Source organism: Dysidea avara, chromosome 12 (assembly GCF_963678975.1).
Source record: "Dysidea avara chromosome 12, odDysAvar1.4, whole genome shotgun sequence".
NCBI classification, from domain to species: Eukaryota; Metazoa; Porifera; class Demospongiae; order Dictyoceratida; family Dysideidae; genus Dysidea; species Dysidea avara.
Window position 1 is genome coordinate 23,514,854 of NC_089283.1, and position 22,710 is coordinate 23,537,563.

Consider the following 22,710-nt stretch of genomic DNA (forward strand, 5'->3'; position numbering starts at 1 on the left):
TGTTGAATTTTCACTGATGCTGGCTACTTTGGAATTCAGTGTAAGTGATACCTGTCAATATTAATTTTCATTTCCACTAATGTTCCTAGTCAGCTATCCAAATGTAGGAGAATAAACGTAGGGTGTGATCACACCTGTTCAGTAATTTAATTCCGTGGACATTTTATGCAATGCTGTCTCTCCTGTTATTGAGGTTCACTGTACAATAATAACACCAGTGTAATAAGGTCACCTGTCTAAAGTGATCAAAATTGGCCTAAGAGTGGCTTGAATATATTGGCACATTTTATACCATGTGTTACCTTCCATTTGCAATTTTATTGTTATCCATCCATAGTTCCAATGGACCTTGATGTGAAGATGAAGGCTGTGATGATTGGAGCTTGTTTCCTCATTGTAAGTGTTACATCATCTAGTGCTCTTACTACACACCAATACTTGTGTTCTTTACAGGATTTCATGCTCTTTGAACGACAACAGAACAGCTGAGAAGACTTTGTGCCTGTGCATTTTGTAACCTGATTATTATGTGTTGTAGAAAGTGTTAATGTATGTTAGGCTGTGTGTTGTTAATTGTGTAACATGTTTCAAATAATGTATCATATTTTAGTTTGATCACAAACACAGTTTTACCATAGGTTTCTTCACAATGAAGTTATGCTCATACACAAAAAACAAGAGCAAAGCCTTCAGCTGTTGTTGGTATATGGTCATGGCTATCAGTGAAACTGGACCACCTGTGAACTAAACAGCTGCTGCAGGTTGTGTGAGTACATGCTGGCAAATCCTCAGGACTTTAGTACCCCACAGGAGGACTGTACCCCTCAACTGGTCTCTGCTAATCTGTTGGCTTGGGGATAATGAGGGGCTGTGTTGGAGTAATATTGAGACTATTGATTACATTCCTAGTATTATACTGTGATCGCACAATCATCTTACAAACAGAGACATGAATTATACACTGGAAATTAGCTTTCCAAGCAAGGAGAATTTGCCATTGACAAGTGGTGAACTTGCCAACCACTTCCTGTATGGAGATACCTCCTTGAAACTGCTATGGGATTTCACAATACAATGTGACAGACAAATACCACACAGTTGCCCAGATGCATGTTGTATGTGTAGATTACCATATAGGGAACTTTGGGGGAAAACTTAAGCAAATTTCTACAAATTAACCAACGTTTAACCTGAGAATTACTTGAAGCACTTGAGATTAGAGCTAAAAGTTGAGCTTCAATTTGCCAAATGCAATTCAGTTGGCAATTTGCCAAAGTTTACCCACTCCAAAGTTTTCCTCTATACTGTGACGGTACTGACCTAACCAAGATAACTTATTTAGCTATTCCTTCCATGTGACACTAGAGTTATACAAAGAAACATCAATGGTACACTGATCTAAAGATTGAACACCAGAAAATATGGAACATGTGGGTTGTCATTCTCCCCCTTAAAGGTTAACTGCAGTGGAAATTTTACCTACCCTTTTTAATGTCTGTGTATGTTTATTTACTCATACAGTGCACAGAACAACAATTTTTATAATGATGTGTTGTTGTGTTGACGAGATATAAACCCGCAAAAATGTTGAAACGTCACTTCCTAGAATTCAACCACAAGTCTTTGATGTCGATTGCAACGTCACGGTCAGATCCGGTGAACTGCTGACTACGCTAATTACCAATGGCGAACGGGTGAATGAACTTGCTCTGGTCTTGTTTTGTAGTGAAATATTGCAGCTGGTGTGTTTTTAACTTTGTGTCCAGAAGCATGAGAACCTGTAACATGTTTTTTCCGTTTCTGACGCATGTGAAAGAACGTGATTTGTCCTGTCAGTTCAGTGATATACTATAGTACGCTATGGTGCCTGGAAAATCATCACGAAGGATGCACAAGGACGTATGCCGGCGAAGCAGCGAGTTTTGTCAAAAAGGAGGTGGCAGCAATGCTTAAGGTAACATATTGAATGTCTGTAATGGTGTAGCTACAACATTGTTCGCCACAACTGGGCCTGACCTAGCATCGGCAACCTTAATTATTATAATGTCTAACAAAATCCTTTGTGTCAGTATACTTTGGTGTTGTAAATAAATGTTTGGCATTAATCTACAGCTGTACTGTCTAGCTCCTATTGTGAGAAAGTATCCCATAATTGCTATTTTACACCTCAGTGAATGACATATGCATGTTCCAGTACAAAGAAAGATTAATGTGTATGCAGTATATTGATGATAAATTATTATCTTTTGTATCGAGAGAACGATGGAATAGTGTCCTTATTGGGATGCTCATATGCACTAGCCAATGGTGTGGGTGATTCAGAGTGCTCATGTTTTTCACCAGCAGTACAGTACTCCACTGCTTTGTGCATCAGCTTCTCTACATAGACTATATTGAAAGTTTACATGATGCATGAAACAAAATTATTCTTTTTTCTGTCACTTACTGTATGTCTTGGGAACTGGGATAGGTTTAGGAGTGCATTCACCAGCTTTAGCCTTTGTATATGCTATTGCTAAACGCTCCTTTCCTTCCCTTGTCCTTGCTTGTGGTCTTCCAAAGTTCTCATTAAAGTGTAATACAGCTAGTAACAACCTAATTACAATACTTATGTAATACTGATATCAGCTATGTTATACTAACAACCTAGAGTGCAATCCATGGGAGCAAAATGGTTCACCACACTGTGATAAGCCTCCAAGCTGCTTGTTTGATGCTGTGATGATAGTTTCTTGATGTCTGGCAACAACATCTTACTGCATAGTATGTCATATAATTTTTCATGTGCTTTGCTGCCTATGTGTTGTATAATAAACTATAGAATTTCAAAACAGTATATAGGGTATTGATAATGTTACCTGGTGCAAACCACTTTTTCCGTCTATCTTCAGGTGACAGTGTTGTGTGGTAGCATTCATCATGTTCATCACAGATGTGATCCATCAATGACTTCCATCGCTTCAAGATGTCATCACCATCAATTCCATTCGCTGCACACCAATAAAGATGATTGGTAATGCTTTTTGTCCACTCCCTGACGAGGTCACAGTCTGCTTGTTTTGATAACTTGCCAAGCTTTTTTTTAATACCTACAAATCCAAGATATTTCAATGGTGGATTATTAAAAATAATGTATACATACCTTTGGAAACATGCCAAACATCATAGCGATGGTCAATATGTGGATGTTGCTGCCTAACAAACTTACTGACTTGCTTGTGCCTATCCATTACCAGAGTCCCAACTTCTAAAGACTTACTGGCTAGAAAATTGAGAGCCTTTAACAGTCCCTCCTTTTCCATGTTATTGCTTGACGTGACCTGATTACACTGTAAATTAGTCAGTCAGTATCAGCATATCTTGTAGCAATGTGGTTACCTGAACAAGTTCAAGATGGATAATTTTTTTGGTGTCCATATCAACTATTCCATATGAACCAAACTTCGCACTGTGACCAGGACTATCACATCTTCCATCTCCACCTATGGAAAGAGGGCTACCTCGTGCTATACACTGTTGTAGCAGTACAGTCTGACTCTCCTTCCATGTTGCTTTTATTGAAGGCAGAAGGTAAAATTTTTGATGATCAAAAAAAGTTCTGTCTTTAATGCATGCCATTTTTAGGTGATCAAGAAGATGAAGCACTTTGGCAGGAGTGGCACCACTAAATAAGATGGATGCTGACAACAACAAATTTCCAGCAGGTGTGTCACGGATAAATGGCTGGCTTCTCCAAGTCCACTGGTAGCCACAGTGGGAACACTCCTGAGTAACAGCAATATAAGTTCCCTGCTTGTCTGAAATCCTACCAATGCATGATAAATGGCATGATCTACATTGGGTGAATAGGCTTAACAGGTGAGAATGAAATACTAAGTATTTGATTTCATTCTGTGGAGACATTTCAGTGTCATCTCTAGAGTGTTAATAAGTACAACATGTAATAACATGTTGAAATCATGTCATTATACAGGCTTACTCTGTGGTGTAATCCTCTTGGCTAAGGCAGAATGAAGTGTCCAGGTCAACATCAGTAAAAGAATCATCTGGACACATTGTAGTGGACTGGAGATCTGGTTCGATTCCTGTGTGTTGTACTGGTGATGGCTCATGCGGAATAAATTGTAAAGGCGGAACATCAATCAGGTTACATTGTATTTCTACTGATTTCTGTTTTGGGTGGGCTAATGTTCCTGTTTAAATGGCACAATGGTAAGGTCACACTCGGATGTGCACATACCTTTATTCTTTGTTTTTATTTTTATAGACGCTTGTGTTTCAACAGACTTCATCTCGGGATGTGCTTGAACATGTGTTCCCCTGCCTGTAGTTAAGGGGACAGGTATATCCATTTCTTCAGGTAAAAGGAGTGATAGTTCTGATGAAAGAACTTCATCTGCGATGGCACTAGTGGAGAGGGAATCTTCATCCATGGCAGAAATTGTAGAGGGCACATCTTCATCTGTTGGAGCACTTGTAGAGAGGACATCTGCTATTATCTATTATTATAATAATTATATGTAAAATTAATGTTATTGAAATTTTATTACATCAAGTTGTTATAGCTTACAGACTTCTGTTGACGCTTTTCAAAAGCTGGTCTTGGTGCCTTGCTTGTACTTCCACTCAAACCTATCAGTTGACCTTGGAAATATAGTGTGAATAGCATCTGGCTTCAGGCGCTTGGCTGCTGTCAATCCCATTTGATCTATATAACGACTACCTTCAGTATCAAAGCAGCTGGCTTCGAAGTGCTTAGAGCATAACACTGAAGTCGAAGTTGGGCCTTCCCAGTCACTCCTTTGCTTCCAATTCACTGCACTGGTCCACTTTCTTCGTACATCCATCAAGTTTAATTGTCACTGTAAATTTAATTCAATTTCATCTACTAGAAGTCATCACTTGTCAATAAACCCACCACAGTCAACCATCAACTCTCGCCGTTATTCGTTCTTTGTTAACACTGTCTTTCTGTGGAATTCTGTACCATTAACCATCCTCAATGATCCAAATCCAAAATCCTTCCGGCATTCATTATACCATTATGTGTGTTTTAATTGATGTTTTTGTATTGTTGTGCAGTTTTGTAATTATTTGTTTGTTGTATATTTTTGTAGTTGTAGTGTTCTTTTTTGTGGCTGACACCTTGTACAGGCTTTGCCTTTTGTGTATGCCTTCTATTGTGGTAAATTTGATAATAATAATAATAATAATAATAATCCTTCATCTTTTGGAAACGCATGAAAACTGCAGCCTTTCCCACTCTCGAATCCGCTAGCAGCATTACAACCAGCTACTATACAACGGGTGGGCATATTTCTTTGTCGAAAAATTAATTAAACAGCTGCAAACCACTTCTACAAGCACAATACTGGCAGCTGTTAGCTGTAGTTGTGTACTTATACTTGTAGCAATATATCACGTGATTTCGAGTGATTGGCTCTCCAGTGCCTCCTGTCTTGCCGCGTCCTGCGAGCTACTAGGCACGCTGTTCGACTGCCTTCACCGACGCACGGTGTTACGAAAGGTTGGCCAATGCTTTTTTGTCGCGTGGTTTCTCGCTTGTCGCTTTTCTGCAGGGTTGTAGGAGGCATTAATTGGAAATGCGTCGCTCGTCACGACGTAAAGCTGCTGTGGCTGCTGCTGCGGAGGTGAACAACGCTCCAGACAAGCTGTGGTGTTCTTGCCAACAACCAGAGAACAATCGTTTTCCCCCTGTTCATTGATGGTCGCCATATACTTTTTTCTGAGGGAACCACACAAGGCGATCCTTTAGCCATGGCTATGTACTCCATCAGCGTTACACCATTAATTGCCTCACTGCAGGATCCCCATGTGGCACAAGTCTGGTTTGCCGATGATGCGACGGCTGGTGGCACTCTGCGGGGCCTGCATGACTGGTGGTGTAAGCTCAAGGACCTTGGCTTTATGTATGGGTATTTTCCTAATGCTGCGAAGACATGGTTGATTGTTAAACCAGAACGTTTAGATGAAGCCAAACAACAGTTTGCTGGCACGGGAGTGAGCATCACTGTAGAGGGCAAACGTCATCTTGGAGCTGCTCTTGGTTCCCGCGCCTTTACTGAGGCATACATTACTGAGAAAGTCGAGTCATGGTCCCGTTGTGTTCGCCGGCTGGTTAATATTGCAAAAACTCACCCTCATGCTGCATATGCTGCATTTACGCATGGCTTGTGTAGCAAGTGGACCTATTTTGTGCGTACCATCCCAGCAATCTCCTCCCTTCTCGAACCACTGGAAGACATCATCTCTCTTCAACTTTTGCCCGCACTGACTGGGAGATCTATTAGTGATGTGGAGAGGGCTCTTTTTTCCTTACCTGTTAGACTGGGTGGTCTTGGTATCTGTGATCCCAAATCTCATTCTGATGCTGAGTTTGATTCTTCTGTGAAGATTACCTCTGCGCTTGTTGCTTTGATTGTTCAGCAGGAGCTAACATTTAGCATTGACACCTTGGAGGCCCAACGCTCGGCTAAGTGTGAAGTTGTGCGAATGAAGCATCGAGCGCATGATGAGTTCGCTGCCACTTTGTGTCAATCATTACCAGTTGGTCTGCAGAGGATTGTGGCACTGTCTAGCGAGAAAGGGGCCTCCTCTTGGCTTTCCGCTTTGCCTGTAGAGGAGCATGGTTTTGCTCTGCATAAGGGTGCCCCGTGATGCTCTCTGCTTACGCTATGGGTGGCTCCCATCTGGATTGCCAACCCAGTGTGTTTGTGGTCAAGGATTCTCTGTGGACCATTCCATGAACTGCCCTACAGGTGGCTACCCCGCCCTTCGGCACAACGAACTTAGGGATTTTACTGCTGCCATCCTGTCAGAAGTCTGTACTGATGTGTGTGTTGAGCCCCCTTTACAGTCTCTCTCTGGTGAAACACTCACATACGCTACTGCAAATCGTGAGGATGGAGCACGATTGGATGTTTCAGCTGTTGGGTTCTGGGGTGGTCACCACCAACGGGCTTTCTTTGATGTTAAGGTGTTTAATCCAACTGCTTCGTCATACCGTGCTACACCAGTGGCTTCATTGTATCGGAGATTTGAAAAGGAGAAACGTAGGAAATATGAGCAGAGGATTAGGGAGGTTGAGATGGGTTCATTTACCCCATTAGTCTTTTCAACGTTTGGTGGAATCAATGGATGTACCAGCATCTTTTACAAACGTCTAGCCTACTTACTGTCCCTGAAGAGAGAAGTTCCCTACAGCAGCGCGATGTCTTGGCTACGTTGTCGCATCAGCTTCTCGTTGCTCCGCTCAGCGATTGCGTGCCTTAAGGGGGCGCCCTCCCACAGTGGTTGTCCCATCAGCCATAGGGCACTTGACCTTGTACTATCAGAGGGTCGGGTGCCTTCCCTCTAATTATTTAAATTGCTCCCTTTAATCTCAGTCCAATTTTTGTCTAGCACTTCAACATCTAGTGCTAGGGGTGGTGGCAAGGGGTGCTGGTTACCCCGGGAAAAAATAAAATAAAAAGCTACTCACGCACTCGTGTGTTTCAGCTTGTACGGGTGTAAACCCGATCTGTTGATGACTTTAAACATTTATTGCAAAGGACTGATCCCTAAGATACAGAAGAGTGTTATTTTTTGTTCCTGCCATATAATATATATATATTTTTTTTTTTTACTTGAAGATTGAGTATACCAGCAACAATCTGAGTATGGTATAGTGCACCAAGGCATGTAGCTACTTGAGTAAATTAAAATTTATCACGTTTTTTACATAATTGTCAATATATGCACCAAACAGGAATGAATATAATTAAACTTTGCCAACACTACAAGTCTAATTTATTTCTAAGGCTTCCAAATGGTGGCTTTGTGGGTTGCCCATATATTTTGCATAGGACACCAAGGTTTTTATGATAATATTCTCTAAAACAAATGTGTTTATAGTTGTGAACTTTTGTAACCCCTGGTTGAAGTGGGCAAGTATCAGGCGTAATTACACTACCAAAGATTAATTGAATTTCTTCAAATTTACACTGATTACTAGTGTGCATTAGTTAGAGTTTGAGTTATTTTCAGTGTATTTTTCATGCTTCCACTTCTGCTTCCTACCATATAAGGATAATGCAAAATCTGCTCTGTAAGAAATTTAGCCTCTCCTATTGTGCACACATTGGTATCACGGGATGATCTAGGATTTATAAAAGGGGGGCTAACTCAGGACCTAATCTCTTGGGTGAAGGTGTGTGAAGCATGCTGGAACTAGGGGGTCTGGGGGCATGCCCCCCCCCCCCCCCCCCCCCAGGAAAATTTTGAAATATAGATGCTAAAATACTGTAATGTGGAGACTTTTCCACAGAAAATGCATATTTCTGGCTGTAGATATTTACATACTGCCTTTAGATATATATGGCCCTCTGCAGCATTTGCTAATGGAAAGGTTTGGGTAGGTTCAGACAACCAAGCACATGATGCACCCTTTCACAATTGCATGCATGATAATGTTGAAACTGGAAAATTTTGAAATTTGAATGATACGAGATTGAATCTGAGAGTATTTTCAATGGAAATTGTGTACCTGAAGTAAGCACATGCACTGGTACTGGTAATAACTACACAAGTAGATGAACAAGCCTTTTAAACAGACCAATGCACCTCATTCTATGTATAGGTGCAGGCAGATTTGGAAAGATTCCGTAACAGAACTAACTTGCAATTGAAGTACTTTTATGTTTACTCTGAATGTTCTATTAGAGTAGTTAGGTGACTGTTCTATTAGATTATCTCGATCTTGTACGCCTCCAATGCTGATCCGGGTCCTTGTTGCATAACCTTTAGCATAAATCCACAAATAATGCCTTGGAAAGATGTTTATAAGGTGGGTTTATAAGTATTTGTATTATTAGTGATCATATAATTATGCTAAGACAAAATTTCATTATATTCCTCAGCATAATGATATTGATCAAGTAAAGCCTAGAAGTGAATGGGGGGGGAAGCTTCAGCCTCCAAAGCCTACCCCCTAGGTCCGCCCCTGGGTATCAGTAAAAGTTTTATTTGCAATTATCTGGTATCTGGGGAGTTGTGTTTTTACAAAATTGCCAAAAATGGACATTTTCTATTGTAAAGTCTAAATTGTAGACAAATTCCACATTTTGCTCTGATAGATCATAGATGTGTTGAGACAGGAGCTTATGAGCCGCCAAAGGTGAGACAAGTAACCCATGTATATCACGATCTCAAAGATTTAACGTAATACCAAAGAGTAGATACAAAAAATTCAAAATGTAGTAAAATTCAATTAGTGTCCAATTAAAATGAATTTTTATAGCAACCAACACTGAGAGGGTAGAGTTATTTAAGGTACTTGCATGGTGAAATTTCTAGATCACAAGCTCATTTGATTACATTGTTAGTATTACAAAAAGTAAAAACCACGTTTACTCAAGTACATGCCTTGGTGCACTATATATATATTCAGATAATTATTTACTCCCCTCATGGATGTACATGATGTAGTGTTGTTCACTTTCACTGAATAGCCAATTAATTGATCAAAAATTTCCAAAACTTCAATAACTGGTGACATTTATTAACTCTTGCCGGTGATAAATATTTAATAACCAATAATCGGATCCCAATTATTTAACTCAAATACATACTACCATTGAGTAGCCGATTATTGGTAACCAATAAACCGGTGATTAAAATTTTGTAGGTGCACAGCTCTAACATGATGTAGTGTTATCAAATAATATTAACACACTTCCTACTACAACCTAAAACACTAGTCACTACAAAACTACTAAAATACTACTAGTGTAAATTGTTACTAAAACACTACTAGCCTGTTACTACCTTTATCAGCTATTACAATGTGTCCATCATCCATCATTACTATTCCACATGGACACTCAAACATTGTTTTGCCTCGGTAAGTACCTTCAATGGCTGATGTAAATTTCCCATTTTCTTCAAACACCAACACACAGTGAGTGCCCCAAGAACTAATCAACAAGTGTCCATCTGGTGTACAGTGTATCCCAACTGGATCTTGTAACTTGAAGGGGACACCAGTAAAGTCACCAAATACTTTAAGGAACTGTCCTTTAGTGGTGAACACCTGGACTCGGTGATTGTCACTGTCTGTAACAAACAACTGATCTTCACTATTGTTCAGTGTCAGGTCAACAGGTTTATTGAAGGTACCAGGTTCTGTGCCGTGTTGTCCAAAACAATAATAGAATTGTTCATTTTGAAATACTTGAATCCTGTTGTTGTACCTGTCACACACAAACAACAATTCTGACTGGGACAACACTAGACCATAAGGAGACTGGAACTGACTGTTAGCTGTACCTTCACTGCCAAACTGGGAAATAAATTCTCCATTTAGTTTAAACTTCTGAATACAGTGTAAGTTACAATCTGCAACATACAAATATCCCTTCTTGTCTACTGTTACTCCAACAATGCGCTGAAACTTTCCATTTCCACTACCTGCTCCACCAATAACATGAGAGTATTGGAAGTGTTTATCAAATACTACTAACTGTTTGGTGGACTGATCACGAACAATAAGTTCATTGTTAGGTCCTTTAGCCAACAGGTAAGGAAATGTTAACTTCTTGTTAGTTGGTCCATATTTGTCAATGATCTTCACCTCCTGCTTCAACTTATTGTAGTCACGAATGTTTGTCAACATTTTGATTTCTTCATGATTCACTTCTAATCCTCTCCAGTAAACTGATAATGAATAATCTTCCCCTCTTTTAGGATTATACCATATATGGTACTGTCCTTCTGACTCTTCTTCAATATGTGTATTCTGTAAAAACTCCCTCTCCTTGTTGCAACGGATTTCTAGATCTTTTGATTGGTTCACTACAGGAGACCCAAAAATGTCTTTCAGTGTAACAGTCACTTTAACTGGATCACTAATTACTACTGGACCACTCACAGTACAATCAGGTAAATGTGGAAGACAAGACACGTCACAAACTGAATCATTAACAAACTCAACTGGGTGATGACAAATAACAATCATGTCACTTGGTTTACACTCTGGATCAAGGCTAGTATGTTCCACTTGTTTCGTTACTTCATCAACTCTTTTCTCAATCCATTTCTTGTATGTCAACAATTGTCTGGTTCTGTTAACTGTTACGATTTTATGGGAGAATTCATCGCAGCTCACCAATTGGCTTTCCACAAACTTTGCACTTTCTCTTTGTACAGCGAGTGTCTTTTTAAATGAAGTCTTGATGGTGTTCACTTTTCCAACTGTTTCTTCTTCTTGTTGCTTCAACAACTTGTACACTTCACCATATGTAGCTCGTATTTTCTCAATATTTGCTTCACTCTTGATGTCAACTTGTTTCTCACAATGTTCAATTTTCTTAACTCCATTTCTTACTTGTTCTAACAACTGTTTCAGTGGAGCAGTGACTTGTTTCATCTTCTCTCTTTCTTCATCCACCACTTTTTCAATAAAATCAAAATCATGCTTCTCACGAGGATGATCCTTCAAGGTGCAGTCTCGACATATTAAACTACTACAAGTCTTACAGTACAGGTCTAGTGTTTGTTTGGTATGGGACTTGCAAAATTCTGCCTTTTCTGGTGTAGTGAGAGCTTGTTTGGGATTTTGAAGAAATTCATTGATGGGAACTGTTTCGTGCAATTTGTATGCCTTCACCTTTTTGTGTATTCCAGTACAATCGTGACACAAAGGATCTTCACACTCCATACACCACGTGATCACTTGTAAGACTTCTTCACAGCTACCACACTTTGTCTCCACTGAAGCCTTTCCCACCATTCGTCGTTTTCCATAGATTTCCACTAAACGATTAATGGTAAAATTAGTGGGAATAAATGTTATCTCGTCTTGTGGAAGCGGTACACGACATAACGGACAGCATACAATGACCGCCATTTTCTTATTAGATTCTATACTCCTCTCTATACATCGCTTACAGAACGTGTGCAAACACGGGATGGTCTTTGGATCAGTAAAAAGATCTCCACAGATGGAACAAGTTATTTCTTCTTCGATCTGTCGCCATTCCTTCTCTATACCATCGCCATTCGCCATTGTCTAGCTTCATGTGATCAAAATTGCAAGTATGAATAGGGGTGTGGTTGTACCGCAAAATCGGTAAAAATCTCTATTTATCCCTACAATTAGACTTTACGCCACAATCGAAGATCTGATGGCGAAATTAACCTCGACACTATGAACTAGAAGGAGGTGTTCCCAAATAAGATGAGACCATTTCAGTATGGTCCTAGTAATCTGGCCGGCTACTAAAGCAGGGTTCGGATAAGGTGGGGATTTGACAAATTGATGAGGTAGTAGTCCCACTACTGGAGCCAGTGTTGGGACAGTTACTTTTTATAAGTAACTAGTTACATATTACTTGCTACAGAACTATTTAATTAGTTACAGTTACATATTACCCAAAAAATAAAGTAACTATAATAATATTACATTAGTTTGTGCAGTCCACAGCCTTAAGCTGTCACGTGTGAAACTACCACCTTATCACATGACATGGTTGCATTGTTGGGCAATGTACAAATCTTGGTTATAAGTAAGAAGCTGGTGAATAAGCTTCATTCAGTAGGCTTCATTACTTCGTTGTGGCTAGGCGTTACACAGTGGATACTAACGAGATTAGTAACTTCGTTACTTGTAATAATATTACGTAATATTAGACTCATTACAGTATTACTTAGGTATTGTGTTACATTAGTAAGTAAGGTAACTTGAGTTATATTTCCTGTGTATTTCGTTATAATATTACTTAATACTACAAAAGTAATAATATTACATAACGCGTTACTCCCAACACTGCGGGGGCACTCGGAACATTACCTGTAACCATAGATAATATATACCTTAGGGGTCATCCATAATTTTCAGCATTTTCACAAGAGTACAGAGAGTACTCTTTTCCATAACCCCCTCCCCCCCACCTAAAAGCGTACTATTAAAAATGTTGATATCGATCATGAATTGTTGTATGTATGTATGTCACATATGAAATTGTTTTTAAGAGTTATTGTTGCTGTTTTTACACTGTAGGAAATTCAGACAGATCAATCACACAAGAAGTTATTTACATGTGTGAATTTGTGTGACAGTCATATACTTAGGTCTTCCCCTTCCCATTTTGTAATTTTGCTCAGTCTGGTGTTTCTGAAGCTGGTATTTGGTGGGATAAATTTCACCATAAACAAGACGTTTTATCTCAACTTTGGACTTCTTTGACTGTGAAGTAGATTCTGATTCCTCTCGTGACCTAGTTCCACTGTGTATCAGGCATGTGTGGCGCTCCTTGTCAGCTTCACTGATAAAAACATAATGGAAATGTGCACATCACAGAAATGGCTATCTGTTGGCTGTCTTCAATATAATGCATCAAATTATCATCAGTACTACAGCTTGAAACACCTGTACTAACTTGCTGAGTTACAACACTTTGTACATTATCATGAGCTTCAGCACCACTATTGACGTCGTCTTCTACTGCTACAGTTTCTTCATTCACTGTGCTTGTCTGCAAAGAAAACAAGTTATAGGTAGCTGTCGTTCAATACATTGTGCAAGTCACCTATTTGTAAACACTACTTCTATAAATTAAACCGGCTATCTGGCAAGCTACAATCCTGCATGTATGAAATAGTGCTAAACCTATCAATTTAGCCATTTAGTACTGTACAGCTACGTGCTTTTAGTACAGTGAAAACAGTTTTTTACTGAAAGCGATCCTGGCTATTACCCTACCTGCATACCTAATGTACAGCTAGCTACGTGGTTTTATAGCCTGTTTATATATTGTACCTTGAAAAATGAATCAATACGCCTTGTTCTGCTCCACTTCAAGTGTTGCGCAGCTTTTTTCAGTGCTGCCACATAGTGCTCTTTGCTGTAAACAACTCGCTCCTTCCACTCTACTTGCGCGCTTCACAGCATCTGCCCTCTTCATTTTCGTATCGTTCGTCACAACAAAGGCGTTCACGAAATGCTGGTAATGATTAGTTGGTGACTTGTGTACACTATCTGGATGCCTAGCGAGTTCAAGAAGAAACTGCCTTGCCTCGAGCTGCAACTCACATTTCGCCATCTTGATACTGAAATTGTATGCGCATGCTAAATTATTTAGAATTATTTTTATATAGCGCTACTAATATCAACATTATTAAAAAGCGTACGCATTGGATTTACCCCCTCCCCCCCAGCGTACGCTCTGTACGCTTGCGAAAATGCTGAAAATTATGGATGACCCCTTACCCGGGATTGGAAACCGGACACACTTCAATACAAAAATCGCGAGCCGTCAGCATTGTAATAATTGACACTTTCGCTTTGATATGTAAGGTTTCACCTCGCCGACGGAAGAAAGGAAAAGAACGGGTAGATAAGCTACTAGTTGTGAACATGAAGAGGATTTACCGTGGTGGTAAGAACAATACTGTTGTATTACTTGCATACAATCGTCAAAATTTTGAACAAATAGCGTTTGACGCGGTTTATGCAAAAAAATGGCTTTTTAGTCGTACCCTCGACTTTTGGGGTTCGTAGAGCAGTGTGGGAGCGATATTTTTCGATGTAAACTACACTGTTTGAAAGCTGAGACATTAGCGGACAAAATCATGCAACTTAAAACCCTTAGTTTTACCGTCTATGCCATCAAATTGCAGCGCAACTGCGAAACAAGCGATTTTGAGGTATTAAGTTTTGAGGCCTACAGGTCATTTTCTAAAGGCTACTAACTTTCTTTCTTAAGTATTTCCTGTAATTCATATGTATACAAACAAAATAGGATAGTTTTAAGGCTGCTGACTTGTACTGATGTAGGCGAAATCCTTGAATCTTCAAGTGAATGCAAGTATTTCCTTTTCAGAACTGTTGCTTTATTATTATGCATATAGCTATAGTTTGCACTGGATTTTTTTGCAGATGAATGATAGGAGAGGTCACAGAAAGCTTAGACTTCATAGTAACAAACACTGGCAGCCTAAACCTAAGAGGCTACCAGTTTCAATTCCTTTGAGAGATGTGTCAGTGCTGAAGGTGTCTCTGCCACTGTCATTTCAAGTGTCTCTGCCTTTGTGCTCATTTGTTGATGCACCAGTCAGGTCTTTGGATATTTTGCACAGTAGACTGAAACAGTGTAATGGCATTCCTTCAGGTATAGTGACACAGTGTGTGCAGATGCTTAGCTAAATCATTCCTTTTACAGGGTGGATTGATACAATCCAAAATGCAGAATTGAGAATATTCCAACTGGGTTATTTTGAGTCTGGCACTGAGGTTTTAAGATCGTTAGCCATTAAGGAAGACTTCTCATGGATTGTGAATTATAAAAGAGAAACTCTGAAGCCCTCATCTGCTCTTTTGAAAGACATTCCGACATCTCTTAATTCAGGTATTGGTTGGATTGCTGTACGATATTAAACATGCAATGGAAATTTTATGTTTCCTGTAGTTTCACATGTATCAAACTTTATCAACATTCTACATACAAGCAAGGTTTGCGAAGGCAACTGTGATGATGCATTCTTGAAGCTCCCAAACATTCAGAATGGCGAACTCAAAGATAATTCAAGTAAGCTGTCCTTTCTGCATACATTTAACTGTATGTAAAGTCAATAGAGCATGACAAGTTTTATGTGTGCATACCTTTGTTGTGTTCACCATACTTTGATGTGAATAACTTTTGTAGGAACCAGCACTGTGGCAGCACTGGACACCGCAAGGACTGGTAGCTTATCCATCTATCATGTTGAGTGTGATATATTGATGAACAGTACAGAAGAGTCCAGGCTGTGCATATGTTGTAAGAAATACAAGAAAACACTATCAGCTATGCTGTCACGTCGCCACGATAGAAATGACGTGACAGCATAAATATTTGGATATTCCTGTACAGAAAGTTGTTACTGTTGACATGCCTGCCAGTTCAAGCAATAACCCTAACAGTAATGATGTGCCAGCACCAGTACTTAATGAAAAAGCAACATCATATGTGACAGAAGCCTCCCATGAATCTTGCTCGAATGATCAGGTGAAAAGTCATAAGCATCAGCAAACTTCTGCAGAAGTAGACATTGTTGAAATGGATGAAAAGGATACACTTGCTGGCAGTCACGATAGAAATGATGTGACAGAAATGGACATATCATTTGAGCAGAAGGCCCATTCTACTGATGATGATATGATTAGTGAGGCACTAGGACCAGGACCTGCGGAGGAAGAATTATCAAGGTGTTGTACCATTACTTTAACACGTCATGACTTCTGGACTTTAAAAGATACCGGATGGTTAAATGACCAAGTAAGGCTATTCGTGATGTAGTACTTATTTTTTATGTGTTGCCATTTTCTTTTGCTAGGTGATAAACTGCTACATGAAATTAGTAGCTGAGGCCAACACAGATGTCTACGTATACAGCACATTTTTCTATCCAAAGCTTGTACGTTTTGGTTCCCAGGCAGTGTGCCGGTGGACAAAGGAAACTGATTTATTTAGCAAGAGGTTGTTGTTGGTTCCAGTGCACCTTGGAGCACACTGGTGTTTAGCAAGCATAAGCACAGCTGACCTACAGATTGTTTATTATGACTCGCTGCATGAACCAAATCCAGCATGTTTGGAAGCATTAAAATCATATATTTTAGAGAAATCATCCAACTGTGCCTCTACCACGGAATGGAATTGCTCTACTTCGCAAGGTGTTCCACAACAGACAAATAATTCAGACTGTGGTGTGTTTGTATGCAGAATTGCTCAGTGCCTGGCTAACAAAACTTCTTTCAACTTTAGTCAATGTGATATGGCTAGCATTAGGCGACAAATGGTATTAGAATTACTTCTGCAAAAGCTGTTGCCTTAAATTCCATTTTTATTAATCAATTAATTAATATTTCGCTTGTATCATTTACTGTGTTGTTGTAATCACAAAATAAAGTTGTGTTATGCATAGCATTGCAAATGTTAATAATATAATATACTATAAGCTGCTATCATACAAGTCTCTACGTAAGCTTTTTGACCGCTGTGTACTCTTTTTTGCTGACTGCTTAAATTTCTCCATCCAAAAGCTCGCATATGAAAATCCACGGATAGTCACATAAAGCTGCACTATTTCCTTAAGAAGTGCACTATGTACCTCCTTCTCACCAATCTCGAAATCTGCAGTGGAAATCAGCCAATAAAATTCAACATCATCACTGGAGATAACTTTTTCAACAATCTCCTCTTTTTTTCCAGCTGCTGGGTTGCTACCAAGTAACATTTTTAGGCATTCTCTCACTTCTTCTTCTATTGCAATAAACAATATAAATGTTGTTTCTTTAACATACCATAGCCCACCTCTATCTAGTGCTAATGTCCATTCTTCAGAACTGCCACATTCACTATGTTCTTCGGGTGTGTCCTTTGTTAAAGCCATCAGGCACAATACCATCTCTTCCTTAAGCTCATGTTTACTGCGTTCGATTTTCTTACGTAAATGTCTACAAACATAGCCGGCAGCATAACGAAGAGCATTGCCTTCGCGTTTTGTTACAGCTGGTGCTGGATCAACCTTGGTTTCAGCTGTACACCCTGTCACATGATCACCAATGTATCCCCTGAACAAAATATCAGTTAAATGCTGATACAGGATAGGTGTAGCAGCCACATTAGCGGAGTCCAAAAAATTTACCCAGTCCTCTCGAAATTTCTCTGAAGAGCGCAACAGAAAAAAATTTCTCAAAAGTTTCTCACGATTGCATGATTTCTTCTTACAAGAGCTCACTGCCTGTTTCAGGTCTTCTGACAATTTCAAAACAAATGTTGTAAAACAGCTATTGTTGGCAGCATCAAGACACCAGTCTAACAGAATCTGTGCCGCTTTTCTTGCTTCAATTGCTTCTGAGGACATTATTTTAAATGAATCATCATTCAATACGCTTCTGAGTGCTTCCACAAAAGTATCTTTTGCTTTGGGACCTGCATTGAAAGAAAAAGACAGGTATGGTATAGCATAGTAAGGTATATATTATCTATGGGTATAGCTAATGAATGGCTACATCAACATAACTTGCACACAAACAAGGCCAGGCCAGGCACATCAGTGATTGAATGTTTAAGCTGTAAAAATGCCCAAATTCTGCTACCAGCGCTGGTTGTTTATTGTTAGCTATAATGACAACGAACCAGCATCGTCATTTCCATCGGATTCTCCGCTCTTCCGCTTCGAGCTCTTCTTTCTAGCACGAGTTCTTTTACGAGTTCCAGCATTCGCCATTTTATAAAACACGGACTGAATTACGGAATTACGTTACACTAAACTCGCGATACTACAACGCTGAGTGAACTTGTTGATAGGTGTTGATTGCCTCCGTTTCCAATCCCGGGTAAGGTATATATTATCTATGCTGTAACCTGACAACACTAAATCATCATCATTAGGTACAGAAAGGGAAATAGGTTGGTGGGAATTTTTATCAGCTTTAGGCCATGACAAATTACTCTTATGTTTTACAGATGCGACTGGTCAATGTTTTGGCAAACCCAAGAATAAAATGTGCTGATCTCTTATAAATATTCCTAATATGGCTGTAGACTCTTTAATATTGTGCAAGTAATGAGAGGTGTAGTAACAAAGGGGAAGGAAATGACACTCCATCACTTTATTTCAGAAAGACTCAAGATACTCTAATAGAGCAGTCACATAAACTTTAACAAAGTAGCTAGAAAATTTTTACATTTTTTTAATTTTTCGACCTGCAAGGTCACTACTAGAGGGCAAACAATATGTGAAACATATGATTAATTTGGTATGGCTTTATTGTGTACTGGGTGTTGGTAGGTGGATCATATGACCACTTGTACCCCTATATCACCCAACAATGAGTTAGTGTAAAGTGGGAAAGTTTAGCTGATTTGTGATCAACCAATATTAGTTTGTAATGGATGAAAGCGTATGGAGAACATGTGTACATATTGTTAGGAGGTGCTACAAACTTGTCCCCATGGGTCCTCAATTCCAGGGTTCTTACTTTTGCCCACCCATCTTATCAGCCATGACAGGAGATTTAATTTTTCACCATAGACATTTAGCCACATTAATGTACTGATGAATATCTGTGTCATAATCAACTGTAGTATAAGACTACAGGCTGCTGTAAACAAATCATGTTAAAACAACTGTACCTTGGTAACTTGATTGATGAAATTGCTTTTGTCAGACAGGTACCATCACAGATCTATATATGGCCAAGTATCTAACAGTCAGTTTCTTCTAAGTTTTCAACCACAGACCTCATGCGTAGGTGTAGCTAGCACCTCGTGGTTGAGGGGGCTAGGAAATGGAAAAGTGATGGTTGAATATGCAAAGCATGTGAGAAAGTCTGCTAAACTAGGGGTTCTGGAGGCATTCCCCCAGAAAAACTTGAAAACTATTTAAATGCTCTGAAATTGAATTTCAGCGTATTGTAGTAAAATCATGCCAGTAGTGTATGCTTACTTGCGTAGATTACCTTTATATCCAATACAAACTATACTGCTGAACACAAAAATTAATTTTAGAGGTGCTTATCATGATCGTCACCCTAAAGTGTTGCTGAGAAGTACTGCAAGTAGATAGTTTCATAACCTTGTTGATTGGTTAGAAAGGTGTTTATATAGTAATCTGAATTGTTGGTGGTAGGTAGATTTTTATATTGTTGAGTACTTAAGAGATAACTAGCTAAATTATAAACACCGTTAGGTACAGTATGTTACCATTATAACTTAGAAAAAATATGACACCAAAAGGTACAGAAAATGAAAAAAAAGCTTGTCACAAAGAGCACTCAAACCACAGACCTCCAGCGTGAAGAGCAGTTCCTAACCACTGTACCACCAGTGCTAGCTGCCAGCTGTTCCTATTTTTGCCATATTTAAATGTCACAAATGTAAATCACTATATATCACTATATATCTAACCCATACCTAACCCTAACCTAATGTTTTAAAACGTTGTCCTAAGCGCGCTTCTTCCTAATCCTAAGGGCGCTTTTCCTAATCCTAAGGACACTGTTCCTAATCCCAAGGGCGCTGTTCATAATCCCAAGGGCACTATTTCTAATCCTAAGGGTGCTGTTCCTAATCCTAGGGGTGTTTTCTAACCCTAGGGGAGCTATTACTAATCTCAGGAACACAGTAAGAACGAGAGTAAGAACAAAATTACGTGAAATTATGGTAAAAACCGAAATGGTAACATACTGTACGTAATGGCTAGTGCTAAATTATTGGGGGGGGGGGGCTATAGCCCCCACAGCTCCCCCCCCCCTCCCGCTTCCTACACCTATGTCATCAAGGCCTACACTGCTTGTATGGCTCACCATGAGACCTGGGACCAGGACAGAAAAGGTACTAAATTGTAACAAATTTTGATAGATCCTTTTGTTGTGTTCTGATGTAGACTGCAGTGGAACACCTCTAAGACAGACACCAGAAGAATTCATTTTTGTCCTTTGTAAGGTAATCACTGTAAAAACTGAAGTTGTTTTCTTTTATTGCTTGTCAAAACTGTTGAAGTGGAAACTACCTGGAATTACAAAGTGAAAATCTATCAGCCATGAATGTACACTCCCCCATTGGTGTGTTAGACATACACTTGTATACCTCTGACCAGATGACCTTTCCCTTTTGTTTGTGAGTGGTTGGGTAGGGAAAAGAAGTGTAGCTATGTGACACTGGTGTAGTTTGTGTAGTACATGTAGTGTGATGTTTCCTTGACTGACTGGCTACTAGTTGGAGGTCATTTACTACAGAACATCATACTAGAGTGTCAGTGGGGTTTATCAATGGTGACCTTGTTGATAGGTTCCTTGACCTCTGATAAGAGAGAGAGTGGTGAAAAATATGAAAGTGAGTATATACCCACCGCCTCTCAGCACATACCACAGTAGCTAGTCCGTGTGGCTGTTGTGTGAGTGTAGCCTCACCAAACCTCACTTACTTAATTAGCTAGGAACTGTTGTTACTTGACAACTACTCCTATAATATAATGTAGTTTTATTGTTACAAGCTATAAGGGGATAACTTATCAATGCTTCGAATTCATGTGGCTTGTTAGCATCTACAGTGATAGAAAATTGCTAGTAAACAGATGGCTACATTAGGTCACTTGTACACAAATGACACATCCGGAGATTATCAAGTTGGCTGGTGTAGAATGGTGTGACCTTATTTATTAAACAAATCCCCCTACAATATCTCACTGTATAAAGTTTTCACTACACAGTTAATAGTGTAAATAGGAAATTTGTTACACCCCTAATCCTGTGTGTGGTCCCAACACTTGTCACTAGTGTACACACATTAGTGACCAGGTGTGTAATAACCAGTCTTATCAGCTATGACAGGAGACTTGATTTTTCATGTAGCCACATTCACTGTCAAAGTTAAGTTGTCTGCTTTTGCTGATCCCAGGTCCTGTGGTGAACCATACAAGTAGTCTAAGGCCTTGATGAGGGCTCTGGTTGAAGAACCACAGTAGAGCACTGTTACCTACTCCACCATGCCTGTACCTTCCAGGACTTTTATGAATAATGGGTAAGATGCAGTTCTATAAGACACACGTGCTAGCAAAGCTTAGCAATTTATTGTTAGTAAATAACAACAGTGTATTTGGGGAAATGTAGCAAATGTAATTTCATTGGTCATGTTGTCGAGCACAAACCAAACCAATATGGGTGTAGTTGTTTTGTTTACCAGTTTAAGGGAACATTTTGTACAGGTGGAGTGTTGCTTGTTGACTCAGATTACTTTGAGAAGGAAGACAAATGATGCTAAACTGTACTAGTTAGTTCACTCTTATAGACTATCAGTAGAGAATTCCACAAAATTGAAAATAATGGAACAAATTAGTGGAAGCATTCGAGGGAGCACTGAATCCACTTAGATGATGTACAATGTATTGTGTTTATTATTTGTGGTTGTGCAGTTGCACCCCCAGTGTTGTACAGCTGTCTACAAGTAATTACAGCTGTACGTCATACCGCTGCCTTACAAGTAATTATATCTAAATCCAAATAGCTGTATCCAAATTGAAGCTAGCCTTGCTTTATACATTATTTTTTAGTAAAATTATACATACCTGCAACCCGTTATGAATATTCTATTAGAGTACTTTTGACTAATTTACAGTTTGATAGGGATAGCAGGTATATTTTGCAGAATAAGGTACATTGTTTGTGTTTCGTCCTTGTATGTGTTTGTGCCTGTTATAACGTAGTGTTAGTAGCCACATTTTGTCCTTGGTGATGTTATGGCTGTTAAATTATGTTAATGAATGAACTTGCTCTTAGTGTCATGTGAGCCAATAATTTGACTGCCAAGCCTTTATCACTCAATCACAATCCCAGTGTCTGTAGTCAGAGGTGGAGGCAGTTAAAGTACTGTGAAAATTCAAAACCTTTGTTAGGTGTGGATGATGTAATGAAGTGGGGCATCATTGTAGGCATGTTTTATAACCATTTTCAGCGGCGGATTTAGGAATTTTCAGAGGGGATTTCAGGTTCAGAAAGTTTTCAATAACTGTTGATCCCAGACTGAGAAGTGTATCAGTATAGTCCAGCTGGGGTGAAAGTTAGCTCAGTGGCCTATAGTTACATAGATGTATAGCTTAAACTAGCTAGCAATGAATCTCTCCACAACATTGTTTCATAGTTGAATCTCCAGGCCTTCGCAGAATGTTTTG

General features: G+C 39.3%; 4 protein-coding genes and 1 long non-coding RNA gene across 8 annotated transcripts; 2 read left to right on the forward strand and 3 right to left on the reverse strand.

The window, feature by feature from the left end:
* The first annotated feature begins 1,614 nt into the window (after positions 1-1,614).
* LOC136240718 (uncharacterized) lies at positions 1,615-4,569 on the forward strand. Its single transcript, XR_010693930.1, has 6 exons — positions 1,615-1,954; positions 2,651-2,763; positions 2,892-3,570; positions 3,625-3,858; positions 3,974-4,212; positions 4,268-4,569. It is a non-coding gene; the product is annotated as an uncharacterized lncRNA (long non-coding RNA).
* LOC136240717 (uncharacterized) lies at positions 2,030-4,586 on the reverse strand. The gene is made up of 8 exons (XM_066031753.1): positions 4,241-4,586; positions 3,980-4,193; positions 3,379-3,916; positions 3,143-3,329; positions 2,859-3,089; positions 2,647-2,796; positions 2,447-2,595; positions 2,030-2,388 (listed from the first exon to the last, which is right to left on the reverse strand). Exons 1-7 carry the CDS (start codon positions 4,431-4,433, stop codon positions 2,585-2,587), a joined length of 1,524 nt encoding a protein of 507 aa, XP_065887825.1. The 5' UTR covers positions 4,434-4,586; the 3' UTR covers positions 2,030-2,388; positions 2,447-2,584.
* A 5,110-nt stretch (positions 4,587-9,696) lies between these two features.
* LOC136241245 (E3 ubiquitin-protein ligase TRIM71-like) lies at positions 9,697-12,088 on the reverse strand. Its single transcript, XM_066032436.1, has one exon. The coding sequence runs from the start codon at positions 12,062-12,064 to the stop codon at positions 9,800-9,802; it is 2,265 nt and encodes a 754-aa protein (XP_065888508.1). The 5' UTR covers positions 12,065-12,088; the 3' UTR covers positions 9,697-9,799.
* A 65-nt stretch (positions 12,089-12,153) lies between these two features.
* Positions 12,154-16,983, forward strand: LOC136241798 (sentrin-specific protease 1-like). Of its 3 annotated transcripts, none has more exons than XM_066033119.1 (6): positions 12,154-12,297; positions 14,936-15,167; positions 15,219-15,404; positions 15,465-15,584; positions 15,702-16,313; positions 16,372-16,983. In XM_066033119.1, the coding sequence occupies exons 2-5, from the start codon at positions 14,936-14,938 to the stop codon at positions 15,884-15,886; spliced, it is 723 nt and encodes a 240-aa protein (XP_065889191.1). In that variant the 5' UTR covers positions 12,154-12,297; the 3' UTR covers positions 15,887-16,313; positions 16,372-16,983. The 3 variants fall into 3 exon arrangements, with proteins under 3 accessions (XP_065889191.1, XP_065889190.1, XP_065889189.1); XM_066033118.1 differs by lacking the exon at positions 12,154-12,297 and adding an exon at positions 14,267-14,435; XM_066033117.1 differs by lacking the exon at positions 12,154-12,297 and adding an exon at positions 14,307-14,435 and having other exon boundaries at positions 16,372-16,963.
* LOC136241796 (uncharacterized) lies at positions 16,882-18,393 on the reverse strand. Of its 2 annotated transcripts, XM_066033116.1 has the most exons (3): positions 18,177-18,393; positions 17,349-17,969; positions 16,882-17,297 (listed from the first exon to the last, which is right to left on the reverse strand). In XM_066033116.1, the coding sequence occupies exons 1-3, from the start codon at positions 18,265-18,267 to the stop codon at positions 16,987-16,989; spliced, it is 1,023 nt and encodes a 340-aa protein (XP_065889188.1). In that variant the 5' UTR covers positions 18,268-18,393; the 3' UTR covers positions 16,882-16,986. The 2 variants fall into 2 exon arrangements, with proteins under 2 accessions (XP_065889188.1, XP_065889187.1); XM_066033115.1 differs by having other exon boundaries at positions 16,882-17,969.
* Between the last annotated feature and the right edge of the window lie 4,317 nt (positions 18,394-22,710).

Bases quoted from the DNA above. Each gene is read 5' to 3' on its own strand.
- LOC136240717 (XM_066031753.1), bottom strand. From the start codon at position 4,433: ATGGATGAAGATTCCCTCTCCACTAGTGCCATCGCAGATGAAGTTCTT. The intron at 3,330-3,378 runs GTAACCACATTG...ACTAATTTACAG, and splicing joins TCCATCTTGAACTTGTTCAG to TGTAATCAGGTCACGTCAAG. The intron at 3,090-3,142 runs GTATGTATACAT...TTGGATTTGTAG, and splicing joins TGTTTGGCATGTTTCCAAAG to GTATTAAAAAAAAGCTTGGC.
- LOC136241245 (XM_066032436.1), bottom strand. From the start codon at position 12,064: ATGGCGAATGGCGATGGTATAGAGAAGGAATGGCGACAGATCGAAGAA.
- LOC136241798 (XM_066033117.1), top strand. From the start codon at position 15,927: ATGCCTGCCAGTTCAAGCAATAACCCTAACAGTAATGATGTGCCAGCA. The intron at 16,314-16,371 runs GTAAGGCTATTC...TTCTTTTGCTAG, and splicing joins CCGGATGGTTAAATGACCAA to GTGATAAACTGCTACATGAA.
- LOC136241796 (XM_066033115.1), bottom strand. From the start codon at position 18,267: ATGGCGAATGCTGGAACTCGTAAAAGAACTCGTGCTAGAAAGAAGAGC. The intron at 17,970-18,176 runs GTTCGTTGTCAT...CTTTCAATGCAG, and splicing joins CGATGGAAATGACGATGCTG to GTCCCAAAGCAAAAGATACT.